This window comes from Megalobrama amblycephala, unplaced genomic scaffold, assembly GCF_018812025.1.
Source record: "Megalobrama amblycephala isolate DHTTF-2021 unplaced genomic scaffold, ASM1881202v1 scaffold515, whole genome shotgun sequence".
NCBI lineage: Eukaryota > Metazoa > Chordata > Actinopteri > Cypriniformes > Xenocyprididae > Megalobrama > Megalobrama amblycephala.
This window is the reverse complement of record NW_025953429.1, coordinates 80,770-95,476: the sequence shown is the minus strand read 5'-3', so window position 1 is coordinate 95,476 and position 14,707 is coordinate 80,770. Positions and strand designations below refer to the sequence as shown.

General features: G+C 34.8%; 1 protein-coding gene, 1 long non-coding RNA gene and 1 pseudogene across 5 annotated transcripts; 2 read left to right on the top strand and 1 right to left on the bottom strand.

Annotated features, from left to right (window-relative positions):
- Positions 1 to 433: 433 nt before the first annotated feature.
- On the top strand, positions 434 to 11,174 carry LOC125261866. Of its 4 annotated transcripts, XM_048180420.1 has the most exons (10): positions 434 to 561; positions 1,754 to 1,855; positions 1,960 to 1,989; positions 2,461 to 2,514; positions 2,595 to 2,785; positions 2,894 to 3,053; positions 6,305 to 6,414; positions 6,761 to 6,794; positions 10,151 to 10,165; positions 10,267 to 11,170. In XM_048180420.1, exons 1-8 carry the CDS (start codon positions 504 to 506, stop codon positions 6,782 to 6,784), a joined length of 729 nt encoding a protein of 242 aa, XP_048036377.1. In that variant the 5' UTR covers positions 434 to 503; the 3' UTR covers positions 6,785 to 6,794; positions 10,151 to 10,165; positions 10,267 to 11,170. The 4 variants fall into 4 exon arrangements, 3 of the variants coding, with proteins under 3 accessions (XP_048036377.1, XP_048036375.1, XP_048036378.1); XM_048180418.1 differs by having other exon boundaries at positions 10,151 to 11,170; XM_048180421.1 differs by lacking the exon at positions 1,960 to 1,989 and having other exon boundaries at positions 10,151 to 11,172.
- LOC125261867 lies at positions 454 to 7,241 on the bottom strand. The gene is made up of 4 exons (XR_007183457.1): positions 7,164 to 7,241; positions 2,459 to 2,992; positions 1,752 to 1,864; positions 454 to 552 (listed from the first exon to the last, which is right to left on the bottom strand). It is a non-coding gene; the product is annotated as an uncharacterized LOC125261867 (long non-coding RNA).
- Positions 11,175 to 12,432: 1,258 nt separating the features above from the next.
- On the top strand, positions 12,433 to 14,271 carry LOC125261864 (annotated as a pseudogene).
- Positions 14,272 to 14,707: the final 436 nt, after the last annotated feature.

Here is a 14,707-nt window from a genome sequence, read left to right as displayed (position 1 = left end):
CATAATTGTACCCATTAATCCATTCATTTTTAAATCAGATTGTGACTTCCTGAATGTGAATTAACTAACATTAACATTGCTTTAACATGCAAGCTATGAGGGTTTAGAGATTTCTCTGAATGGGAACATTATGAGTTTTATAAACTAATTTACTTACAAATGGATTTATTTACTTTGTCAGTATTGTGACCAGATTATTTAAAAATAAAATGCCTGAAACTATATTTAATAATTCACTTAAGTATTTCAACAGGTCATGAATAATGAGCACATTTCTAGCCTATTAGTTATCTGTTCTTCTTTTACATCTATTCCTATACAGCACACTCATTTACTTACTTTACATTTAATTAATAGTTAACAGTCCACCAACAGTACTCGCTTCCATGTCCTTGGTCATTTAATCATAACTTTTTTTTTTTTTAGCAAATTACCAAAAAGCCTTGAAGTACCTGAAACGTGCCGAGGAGCTTTCAAATGTTGAAACAGATGGGGACTCCCAAATGATAAAAAAAAGAGCACACAAGCGACCAAGTCGTTTTGAAAGCGACACTGAGGATGGTAAATGTAAATACATTGTTATTGTTAAAGGGATAGTTCACCAAAAAATGAAAATTATCCCATGATTTACTCACCCTCAAGCCATCCTAGGTTTATATGAAAATCTTCTTTCAGACAAACACAATCAGATATATATTTAAAAATGTCCTTAGTCCTCCAATGTTACTAATGTTTGTGAATGGTAACATACATTCTGAGGGGTTAATAAAGGACTTTTAAAGTGAAAAGCTGTGTTTTTGTAAGAAAAATATCCATATATAAAACTTTATAAATAACTTTATATATAAATTCGAATAACGAGCTTCCGGTAGATGACCACACGCAGAATGCGGAAGTTGACTTGTGCCAAATGAGTAATCCTCTGACGCGATGTATGATGCAGAATGTAGGAGTTTCATAAGCTCAGACGCCTCTCACGTTTCAAACAAGAACGGCTGGGCAACAAACTCAAGCTCCTCTCCTCTTATATCAAAATCCTCTGACATTTCTCTTTAAAATTTCTTGTTTTAGACTAATTTGTGACCAGTGTTTTGTTTTGCTCTCTGTCTTCGCCTCCATGTTCGTCATTGCATCATTGCGTTTGGGTCAAAGGTTGCTCTTTCACCCAAATTGATGTGCGCAGTATGTGTACAGTCGTCAACCAGAAGCTTGTATATATGAATTTATATAGATATTTTTGTAAGATATTTTTCTTACAAAAACACATCACTTCGCTTTAAAAGGCCTTTATTACCCCCCCTGGAGCCGTATGGATTAATTTTTTTTTATGGATGGATGCATTTTTTCTGTCTTCAGAATGTGTGTCACAACCATTATAAACCTTGGACGACTAGGGATATTTTTAAATATATATCTGATTGTGTTCGTCTGAAAAAGGATTTACATATAAACCTAGGATGGCTTGAGGGTAAGTAAATCATTGGATAATTTTTATTTTTGGGTGAACTATCCTTTTAATATATTAAATAAGGAATACTATTATAATAATTATAAAAATAGTTTATAAAATGTGAAATAGACCTTGCAGTGACTCTTTAAACAATTTTGAATAAACACAGCAAACTGAATAAACATGGAACTACCTCATTCAGTTACAGAAAATGAATGTCTGACTGTCTGTCAAATACTCAGAATCAAGCATTCGACACTGACATTATATAACCTTATCTATATATTTGGGCTTCACTCACAGAATTGGTCACACCAAAGCGTCCTCGTTTCCAATGTATGGCTGGAAACAGACCACAAGCTCCAGTCTTCGAGGAGAATAGGCAACAGCACAAGCCACAAGACAGTAAGTAACCTGCAAGAACAAATTTTTTGAAGCTGTTTACATCATACTAACCAATAAATATAAAAAGCAACCAATACAAAATGTTTATTGCTATTTATTATCAGGCAGAAATGCTACAACACCTTGCCCATCAAGTAAGTGGTAATAGTTTGCAAACTATCATGGAAAAGTTAATTTATTTCAGTAATTCAACTCAAATTGTGGAACTCGTGTATTAAATAAATTCAGTGTATGCAGACTGAAGTACTTCTTTGGTTCTTTTAATTGTGATTAACTTTTCCACAACATTCTAATTTATTGAAATGCACCTGTATAGGCTATATAAACAAACTTTTAAACAAATGATTTTGGACCTTCAGTGTTTGGTCCCTAGTAATATGAAAAATGGAAATGAATATAGGCTATGTACCTTGCTCTGTAATTAAAACAAGTATCATTTCAGAAATGAAGTTCCATGCTCTAGCATAAAAATGACTTAATAGCTTAGTCTGCAAAGTAAGATAATATCCAATGGCTCATTTCATGGCATTAACATTTTAAATGTAAATTTTACTTTTGTGGTAACTGGTATGATACAATAAAGCTTTTTTTTTTTTCACTTACAGCATCAGCATTGTCCTGTAAAACTGGATGTCAGGGGACTGATGATAAAGAGCAAAGTATTACTTTTATGTTATTGAGCTGTTTTGTTTACCTGTTATATCGTACCTGGCAAAGCAAACATTACTATTTTTTTCAGATTACCTCACACTTAATAGAAAACTTGATGAAGTCATAAGAGAGCTGCGTCAGTTACGGGAAATCATACTGCAACAGCAACAGCAGCAAGAAGTTGAAGAACAGGCCAACATTGAACAGATGCAGACAGAAGAGCAGCTGTCTGCATTCTGTGTAAAACTGACTCAAGAAAGTCAATTTAGAAAATCCATGGTGATTGTCCTTCTATTTAAGAATCTAAAAATAAATATATGACAATGTATCCATAAAATTATACTTACCTTCAGCAAATATTTTGTAAAAATGTTTTCATGTGTATAGATGGCATTCAGTGTGAGACTGTGTTCTGGCACAGTTGGCCAATCAGTCAGAAGAATAATGCGGGCAATCGGAACAAATATGCTATGGTCCAAATACAGCCTGAAAGGAAGAAAGGGGAAAAGTGTGTTTCAGGACCTTTCTGTGATGCGACTGATCACAAGTAAGGAAATAACTCACAACAGGCCACTAAATTATTCAAAAATAATGCATACCAGAGGTAGTAATGAGGCTGAAATGCAATATATTTTTTTCATTATATATTTTTGTTTTTCTTAATATAATAATAATAACTTTAATTTATGTAGTGCCCTTAAAGGCTGCTCAACCACACATAAAAATTATAGCTACGAGCAGCAATTATTAGTTGCTGCTTCAGATGTGTCTTCAAGTGTCAGAAACAGGACAAAGATCTCTAACATGATCTAGGAGTTTCAACTTAAAATCATCACAAAACATAGTGAAGCAGCCCTTGCGTATAGTGAATCAATTCTTGAACATCCATTTAAAAGCTTTGTTAGTCAACTATGGTCACAAGATCTGTTGAATTCTATTGGTAAGAACAGAACTTGTGATGATGGTTGACTTTCTATGAAATAATCGCGTCACAAAAATCGAATTCTTGTCTCATATTTATGTTTCAATTTGTTAATCTGTTAATTATATATGTAAATTTGTTAATTACATGACTTGCGTATACCAATTTATTCCTTTTATATTCATGTGGTATTATTCTGAATTTCTTTATTCAAGTGCTGCAGGTGTGTGATGTGATGAAGTGTCAATCCTCCTGTTTTGTTGTTTATCCTGCTATCTGCACATAAAAAAACTGCAGACCTGGAAAAACAATATTTTTAATGGGTCACACCGAAAATAACATCCCTAGATTTAATTCAATCTTACTTTATTCTGTAACTCTTCCAATTTGCACTCACCGCTACACTAAATAACAAGGTTGCTGTCTACACACGTGGTGCTGAAAGCCTGCGATTTTGCAACCTGTAACAAATCATGTTTCTCACACTTTCTTTTTACGTTTCAAAACAAACGAAAATGTACACTTGTAATATCACTGTTTTCGAGATGAAAGACGAAAACATTATAAGGGGTCGTAGGAGCGAATTATGAAGTGTGTATTATTATTATTATTCCGAAATTCAACAGGCCATCGCCAGTTACTCCTTTACCTCAACAGCAAATTCCAGCACACAGCGACTATGTTTCCATGCAAACATAACTGAAATTGTAGACATTTTTTAACAATGTGCTCACCAGAGGTGTAAAGTACTTTGTAAATGTAATTAGTTACTGTACTTAAGTATCTTTTTGGCTACTTTGTAGTTGTACTGAGTAACAAAAATATTAGCAACTTTTACTCTTTACTTGACTACATTTTTGAGCAAGTAAATGTACTTTTTACTCCACTACATTTGTGATGAGTAATGCAATTACAGATTACATTTTTCATGGCACCAGTTTCATGGCAGCAGTTTGTTTCTGATATAAAGAAGCGATATCGCATAGCTGCCAACTCTCACGCATTCAGCGTGAGACTCACGCAATTGACCCAATTCTCACGCTCTCACGCCACACCCCCATATTCTCACGCAGACTCGTGCAGAAGTGAGGAAGAAAAAAAAATTTGCGCCGCGTGATCTCGCAAAGCAACGCGCAGAGACGCCGTGTAAAGTGAGTTTTTGTGACAATTGTGAGGGAAATACACAATTTATTCCCATAAACTGTGTAGTCAGCCGTTCTCCCTCCCATCTGCACGTGTGAATTGTGAAGCGAGGTCAGTGAGTTACAGGGCGCTCCGTGTTCCGTCCAGTTTAGGCAGTAACTAATAGGCCTAATATGCTGTTATAGTTTATAGGGATGTGACGAGATTTCTCGTCGAGGCGAAAAGTAGTCTGTGATGTTGCCATGACAAACGTGTTACAGTAGGATGATTAGGAAAGAATATGCCACTGATACCTTTACATTACGCCTCCACTATCGTTTTGCTTTGTATTTAAATAAAAAACATTTCAGTTGGATAACGGTCGCCGCCGCTCCATATTCACAGAGTTATGCGCGATCACGAAAGTGAAAGTAAACGCGAGCGTGCATTCAAACGCGATTTCAATACCTCACATTTGAAAGCGGCTCCCTAGAATACAGATACTTTAAATATGAAAGCTATCTTAGGCTGGGCAGTGTAGTTGTAACCATCTTTTAGCTCTGTATCAGAGAAAAATTTGGTCTTATTTTGCACTTATTTGCACTGAATATTGAGAAAGTGCGATTATGGTTACACTTATTGTAAAGTGTTACCATAGAAATGAATATCAGTTTTAATCTTATTAAGCACAAACAATAAAGTTTCATTTGTTAACATCAGTTAATGCACTGAGAAATTAATAAATACTGTAGCACATTATATTGCTCATTGTTAGTTGATGTTGGTTAATACATTAATGTTAATAAATGATTGTAAAGTGTTACCATTTTTATTTACACTGTTTTTATTATATGATCAGTTTGTGGAAAGGAGTTCAGTTAGGAGGTCAAAAGTTGTAGCTCATAAATCATGTCCAGTAAGGTCTGAAGAGACTGAAATCATACAGAAGAGAAGTCAGTCACTTGAGTTTGTGGTAAAACCTTTTACAGTGCTTGAGTATTGTTGTCTTTTACTGCATATGATAATTCATACTCAGAAAGTAGAACTGAAATGATATTCATTACAATATGATTAGTTAAAACATTTCAAATACACCTGCAGACTACTTTTTCTAGTCATTTTTGCCATCTTGTCTCTTCTCGTGAACTCAATCTCGAGTCTCGTCTCATGAGATACCTGTCTCGTCACACCCCTTATAGTTTATATAGAATTAAGTTAGCATTAGCAGAGTTGTTTGTTTTGCAGCACTGAGCAGTTATTTTACATAACTTTATCATAAAAAACCAGTACAAAAGCAACCCACGCCCCTCCCCCATAACCAAAGCCACGCCCCCCAAATCTCACTCTAAGCTGAACTCAAAAGTTGGCAGCTATGATATCGCCATGTAAGGGCACTGAAGATGCTATATCTTGTGCATTTTGCCTTTACTCACCCAAAATTTGTCTACAAGGATACTTTACGTTGAATGCGAGTGCATTAGCAGGTTATTGACAAGACCGTTTTGAAGGATATTAGTTTACTTGTGGCCTTTTTGTGCACTTGAGCTTAACTGAGACTTGAGAGTTTGTAGACATTTAAAAGGTTGTGTCGACCTTGATTTGTTGCAACATTGAGATGTTCAATTTTATTTTAATTTTAGAAAAAAAAAAAAAACTTGATTTCTCATCTTACAAATCAATTGTTTGTTATTAACTATACTATATTTCCTATTTTAAATTCTTTTCATACATATATTCATCCATGTTATTTTCAGGAGCATGCCTTCAAACATTTAAGACAGCCAAGATGCCAGAGATAGAGGGAGAGGTGGCAGAGTTTTTGAAGCATGCCCCGCATAAACGTGGAGGACCAAAAACCCTCAGGGTAATTATCTGCATGCAGTATGTATATTAAGTGCATATGAATAATAACTGAAATAGTGTGTGTGTGTGTACGTTTTTATTCTTTAACCTGAACGCACACTGATTTATGGGGACTTGTGTCACCGTGGGGACCTAAATTGAGGTCCCTATGAGGAAACAAGCTTATAATCATACAGAATGAGGTTTTTGAACGTGTAAAAATGCAGTAAGAGTTGTCTACATTGCTTGATATATTTTTAATTAATTTTATTATGTATATGTATTTACATATTAGCAATTAAGAAACTGTTAGAAAGTGATTTATTGTAATAGACATTAAGCAATGTCTTATGTGCTCCTCTTTTAAGACTGATGTGCCCACAGCAGAATGATGATGATGAGGTAATATATTATATTTCTTACTTGCTTGTATTTTTATAAAATTGCACAAACATTCATTGCTTCAAACGGCATTTTAAAACTAGATATTATAGTAAAAGTAGTACTCACATTAAATGTGAAACTTTAGTTTATTCGGGTAGGAACACAATGAGGTCGTATAGGTAGCTATATTATGATGTTGGTGATGTAAAACAAAATTACATTTCGTTTCTGTCGGGCAAAAACCTCATATTTTTTTAACTGTGTTGTCAAGGATGGTATTATGACTATGGTCAGACACTTGCATAAGTAATTATAATATTAACATTAAATGAAAATCAAGTGTAGTTACGAGGTTGTTTACGTCGCGTTACGTTTTCGTCAACTTACATTATGTGAAGTTTATACGAGCGTATGGGGCGCTCAGTGGGTTCAGGTGTGCACCAAAGATGGGGGTGTGAGTTTAACTTGATTAATAAAAGGAAAGGAGATTTGTATATGTTACTTCATGTGGTCTATAATAAACAGAAGAGAAATAAGGCAAGCAGTTGTAAATATCCAAACATTGAGATATTAAGATATTAATCGTCCACTTTGTGACGCAGTTTAAAATGCGTTCAATTTACGGTCAAATATCGACATTCAGAACAACAATGTTGATTACAAAGGCAAAATATATGTGAAAACTCACCCGTAATTCATTTACGCCCATGGAAAAAAAAACATATACAACGTTGAATAAAGAGTCCAGAAAGCCTAATTCGTATGCATAACTAAGCTGCCGATTCTGGATGTCCGCACCTGACTGAGCTGCATATGCTACATACCACTAGGGGGCGTGTTAGGGCTTTCTCACAAAGTTTATTGTAGTTATATGGGTGCTCAGTTTTTCCAGTTGAAATCTCTAAATATTTATTAAAACAGTGCTTCATGATAGAAAAGTGATAGAAAACCTGCTGTAGGCTACTGACTCAAACATCAGTTCTTTATGTTACTCTAAAAAGTAAAGTTACTTCTGAAAAGTAATTAATTAACAGAATAAAAAAATGTAATAGTACAAAGTAAAATTACATTAAATAAAATCATCTTCAAACTGCGCGGTACAATTGAGGCGGGGTGGAGGTTTGTCCGACATTTGTAAATAATCAAACATTGAGTTATTAAGTAGTTTATAGATTAACATACATGGTTTGCGTGCTGGTTATATTAATAAATAAGTAAACAATAACAAGCAGATCGCGCGATCGTCCACTTTGTGACGCAGTTTAAAATGCGTTCAATTTACGGTCAAATATCGACATTCAGAACAACAATGTTGATTACAAAGGCAAAATATATGTGAAAACTCACCCGTAATCATTGACGCCCTGAAAAAAAAACATATACAACGTTGAATAAAGAGTCCAGAAAGCCTAATTCGTATGCATAACTAAGCTGCCGATTCTGGATGTCCGAACCTGACTGAGCTGCATATGCTACATACCACTAGGGGGCGTGTTAGGGCTTTCTCACAAAGTTTATTGTAGTTATATGGGTGCTCAGTTTTCCCAGTTGAAATCTCTAAATATTTATTAAAACAGTGCTTCATGATAGAAAAGTGATAGAAAACCGCTGTAGGCTACTGACTCAAACATCAGTTCTTTATGTTACTCTAAAAAGCAAAGTTACTTCTGAAAAGTAATTAATTAACAGAATAAAAAAAATGTAATAGTAAAGTAAAATTACATTAAATAAATTCATCTTCAAACTGCGCGGTACTTCATTCTAAATTGAGGCGGGGTGGAGGTTTGAGGTTTATCCGACAGGTTGAGAATCCAACGGAGTTACAATGTTTAGTCACAACCTCTTTTAAATTTTTTTCTTTGGTTACATATTTTGTAAAACACACATACAGACGTGAAGGATGACCATTAATTTAAAACAAGAGATTTGAACAAAAATTAGAAGTATAGAGATACAAGATTTCCGCCCACAGTGACAATTTGATCATTCTTATTTGTAGTATTAATATTATTTGGAATTTGTTAATTTTTTCACGGTAGACTACACCTGACCAGTGGCGTAACTTTGTTTTAAAAAGTGGGTGGGACAGGAATGTGTATGTGTGTGTGTGTGTGGGGGGGGGGGGTATTGTAATTGTATTATTACAATAATAATATTATGATATTAAAATTAATATGATAGTTTCTTCCTTACATCTGTTATAATACAATGTCTCGAAAGTATGTATATTAGTTGATAAATACGTGGATCCGCTGGTGTAAATATATGGTCCTGATGGACTGGAGGCAGTATTTTCGTTTAGCATGCAAGAGATTCTGGGTTCGAATCCAACCATGTATGATTTTTTTTTCTCTCATTAAAACCAAAGATGTTCGTCATGTATATCAAGAGCAGGGGCACGTTTATTTGTATTTTGATTTGTGATTCAACGTAACGAATAGAGTCTCTGCAACAGTTAAGCGATAGATTGAAGCGCTCGTCCGTGTGAACACTGCGCAATGTGCACGAGGGCCAAGAAAACACTGTTGCGCCTCCGATAACAGCGACAACGAGCACTCAACATGATTTCAAAAACAACACATCCCAGCGCCAGATCGCCTATTATTAACACAAATTGATAATCAACTAGAGGTGTTTCTTTTGTATTAGATATCCGCGAGATGCCGCGAGATGTTTCAAAAAGTGGTGGGGACAATATCGACCCTTTCAAAAAGTGGTGGGGACATGTCCCACCCGTCCCACCCGCAAATTACGCCTATGCACCTGACAACCTATCGCGGCACCCACTGGTTAAGAAACACTGTGTTAGAAGATGGGTCTCATTAACAACTGCGTGGATTATTTCGTTAGCTATATGCATGCAGAAAATAAAAAATCTCCACCACGTGCATACATTTTAAGGTCTACAAGTTATCAAACATGGGCTTAAACATTTTAGCCTCAAAATTCAGTACATAACTACAGAAGAATTTCCTTGTCAAACCTGCGTTGGCTATTTTCTCGCATAGGGTATTTTAGTCGGTTTAATCATAACTTGCTGATATATTTTTACTTAATCTGTAATATGTTTGAACAAACCTGTCATGAATAATATCTTCGTTTTCCCTTTCGGTTTTCGAATGAATGAATGAATGAATGATAAATAGTTTCAGTTGTTCCCATAATTATTTTCATAAATTTAGAATAAATTTAGTTCGAGAGTTTTTGGTGAATCAAGATTAGTGCGTTAAAAACGGTCGTGCGCAGCGTGTTGGATTTCACACAAATTTATGCGTGCGCTTATTGAGACAAAATGCTTTAGTCCCTGCACAATCAATAGCAAGACCAGAACAATCGATAATAATAATGACATTTTTTTTATTCTTCTTTTACAGACCCAAATTGGACAGGTACAGTTTCATATGTTTTTTCACAAATTAAATAAGGTGATGGACTAACTGTAGGCTATTAGGACAAACAACTGATTTAATTGCAATTATTTGAATTTCAGTCTCCTCCACTCTTCCAATCCGACAGCGAAGACTGTTAATGTCAATTAATTTGTCCTGGTTTTGTATTTATAGTTCCATGTTTCTTGTTTTAAATTGTTTTGTCTTAAAGTCGTTTTTGTGATGTTAAGAATGTTTCCCTGTTTACCTTTAAATTATTTTAGTTAAAAATGAATTTAAAAATTAAAATTTCTCTTTGTTGTTTCATCTTCGTCGTACTCTTTATTCCGTGACAGCTGCAGAATCATGTTGTACTAACAATCCTTACGAACATTAACCATGGTTATGTTATAGTAAATAGTAAAATGTTTTTGTTGTTTTGCATATATTGATTTGGTTTATGTAGTAAACCCATGGTTAATTCGTGGTTACCATGGAATAATGGTTAATTTTGGTTAACTTTATAAGGAAATCATTGATGTTGTAACTAATGAGATGATTTAAAAATTTGCTTACCTTTATTTCTTCTTTTCGATGGTTGAGCAAATCTGTATATAAGTTAAGTAAAATCAGCAGGCCTCCTAATTTGCTTACCTCTAGCTATGTCCAGTGATGTTTTAATGTTTTAACGGGTCTGCTAAAGTTTGTAGCCCAATAGATATCAACTACACTGCACAGGAATCACGAAAGACCGATGTAAAACACATGCAGTGAGGAACACCTCAAGGTTCCCCACAAGAGGGAAACCTCGTTTTGGTGATTTCGGGTGAATGAGTTAAAAACCAAGTTAATCAAAATTTAACTAAGTAAATTTTATTTAAATTGTATTTTATTTGTATAGCACATTTAAACACAGCAAAGTTGTCCAAAGTGCTGAACAGAGTAAAACACCTGGGAGAAAAGATTTTCAGCCTCTTTTTAAGAAGGTGCAAGAAGACCTCCAGAGAGTACCAGGTAAGACATGATATCTACGTTTTCAGAACGTCGCATGGTGACTTTTAATGTAAGAACAACGTTAAAAAAAACGTTTCTGCAACGTCATTAATACGTATTAATACGACATCTTTCGTATTAAATACGTCGGATAAAAACGTTATCACAACCTTTTCACGACGTGAAAAAAACGTTTTTACAACGTTATCGTGTTTGCTGGGACGTGATATCTACGTTTTCAGAACGTCGCATGGTGACTTTTAACGTAAAAACAACGTTAAAAAAACGTTCCTGCAACGTTTTGAAAATGCGTATTTATAACGTAAAAAAAACCCGACATCTGTCGTATTAAATACGTCGGATAAAAACGTTATCACAACCTTTTCACGACGTGAAAAAAAACGTTTTTACAACGTTATTATGTTTGCTGGGCCTTTAATGCTTTGATCCTTTGATGAGCAAGTCACATGCAACTGAGGCAAAGAAATCTTTTTTGGTGGTAGAGGGAGAAAAAAGTCTAGGGAGAAACCAGGCTACACCAGAGGCAGTTCATTACCATTAACAAACAAAAGTCTTAAAAAAACTCTTATACATCACTAAATTAAATAATTACTTACCTTGAAATGTTTCTATTAAATCGCAGAGGTTCCACTGTTGTAATCTTTCCTTTACAAAGGAATCCATTTATCTAAAACATAAGTATAAACGTGGTTAGTATAACACATTTAATATGAATGCAAAATTGTTATAGCTTCATAAGAAAAAAATGACTATAATTACAGGCTATTCCATTAGGCCTATTCCTGCAATGGATTTAATACAATATACATGGCTATATTAAAACAACTGTATGCATGAAAGCTTTTTTTTTTTTTTTTTTTACCTTAAAATCACTTTCAAAACATTCTGATACACTGACTTCTAATAAGACGAATAGCTTCTGTTTTACGCTCCCCTTTCATACGTCTGTTTTAGGCGTATGTAAGTTTGGGGCGCTGGTACAAATTTCCGCTGAAAAAGCGGACTGCCTTACGACTGCGCTCTTTCGTCAGGGTTTTGAACTTTTATAACAGAAAATTAAGCGTATTCAAACGCTTCTCACTGATTCTGGTGTCTGTCGCTCGAGCTGCTTCATTCACTGGTCCGATCCTATAAATGGTCCGTGCGGATTTTCTAGCCTAATACTAGTGATTTCGGCGATCTTTCACATTTCACCAGACATTTTTATTAACGTTAAGTAATACTTCTTCTCTAAACTGTTTTGCGAGTCTTTCAGCTAATATTTTAATTTATTAATGCTAGCAGGCAAACGAAATAGTGTAACGTTTACAATCGATCTTCTCTGGGGAAGAAAAAAAAACTGACTAAACCTCGTTTTTAAAATAGTTTTAGGATTCAATTAACGTTTCGGTACATATTACTTAATTTTATAACAGATATATACATATTAAAATTATATTAACAGTTACTTACCTTTCATAACAAGGCAGGCTGCCGCTGATGTCCGTTGAGTCGCTGACTCGACCGTTAGAATTTGAACTGGAGTGGAGCGGGAACCATATTTAACACAACAATTGGGTTATAACTAAAAATAACCCAACGACGAAAAAAAATGACCCAACAAATTTTGAGATAACCCAACACAGTGACCCAATAAGTGTAACCCAACGGTTGGGTTAAAAAAATAACCCAACGTTTTTTACTGTGCACCAGTGGGAGAGCAGGGACAGAGCAACACCAAGACTGGACTAAGGATCGTCCTTCTGGGGAAAACCGGAGTTGGAAAAAGTTCAACAGGAAACACTATACTGGGAGAAAACAGATTTGAATATAAAAAAAATTTGAACTCTGTAACACAGGAATGTAAGGCTGAGAAGTCAGTTGTTGGAGGCAGAACTATAACTGTCTTTGACACTCCTGGATTTTTTGACCCAACACTTCCAGAAGAAGACATGGCAAAAGAGATGGCAAAGAGTGTGTTTCTGTCTGCACCAGGAGCTCATGCATTCTTATTTGTACTTCCTGTAGATAGATTCACAAAACAGGAGGAAGAGGTATTGACACAAATTCAGATGATATTTGGTGATGGTATGCTGAAATATCTTATAATCCTCTTCACAAATGGGGATGATATTGACCCAGAGACATTTAAGTCAGAGGTAAATGAGCATAACATATTAGGACCGATTGTTGAGAGCTGTCAGGGAAGATTAAACATCTTCAACAATAAGGATCAGAATAACAGAGAGCAGGTGAATGATCTACTGCAGAAGATTGACTCAATGATCGAGCAGAATGGATGAGGACACTACAGTACTGAGATGCTTGAAGATGCTCAGAGATTCAGACAAGAGGAAGAAGAGAGAAGATGGAGAGGGGAAGAGAGGATAAATATAGAGGAAACAGAAGACTTTGATATGGAGATTTCAGACACAGATCCTCTGCTACAGGACAGAAAGCGTAGTAAGTCAGCATTTGGTAAATTCTGGGATCTTGTCAAACAATTTTTTAGGAATATTGCAAAAAAAGCTAGTGGAGAAAAAAAAGACAAGTAATTCTATGCAGTAATACTCAACAATGGGGATAACAACAAAAAGCTTCATGCTGCAGTGCATTCTGGGTGCACCAATCAAAACTCATCCATGGCTCCCAGCATGCATTGCGGCATGAATTTTAGTAGTTTGTTTTGTTGAGATTTGTGTGATCAGTGTTGTTGTCAAAGTGCCCAGTTTAAAATATTTGCACATAAGATGTTTTGGATATTCTCAGTTTGTGTCAGTGTTACTCTTTCTCTCACAGCTACCTGTAAATTTGTGTAGTAAAAAGAAAATATGTTCATTGTTCAGTAGGGCCGCAACCTTTCTACTGTTGTATTTGCTTTAAAATGGTCATTTAAACTGTATCACTGTACAACAAGCATTTGCATGTCATAAACACAGACAATTTCAGCTGATCTACTTTATCAAATCACAAGTTTTCCTAATGAAACACTGCTGCAATTGGTGTAAAAAACAGAGTCATTTAAGAAGCCACGAGTTAGGTGCTCAACTAAAGCAAACACTTTCACTATATGAAATGGTGACTTCAAACTTTTTTTTTTCTCAATTAAAAATAATCAACATTAATTAGAGCTAAACCTCTGTTAATTCTCAGAAACATCTTATGAATGAAATAAAGTCAAACTGTTCTGTAATTGAATCTGGTAAAGCTGTTTTTAGAGTTGTTCAATCATCCTCTGCTCAGATCTTGAGAAATGTCATTGATTTGATTGTCAGTTGATGTTTGGCTGATATCAGATCAATTATTATTTACAGTAAAAATGAATTTAAATGGGAATAAAGTTCTCAACCAAAACATAGCTGAAACATTTTAAATAAAAGAATAAATAAAAATAATTATTTATTTGGTTTAATTAATACAATAAGCCACAATAGGTTACATACATGAATTTTAGGTATTGAAACTATTGAACTGTAAGTTTAAATAACTAAATTTGTCAAGTTGAAAATACGTAACCCTCTGGAGTCTGATTTGAGGTCCTAGAGTAGTTTTGACATGCCCTGACATTTG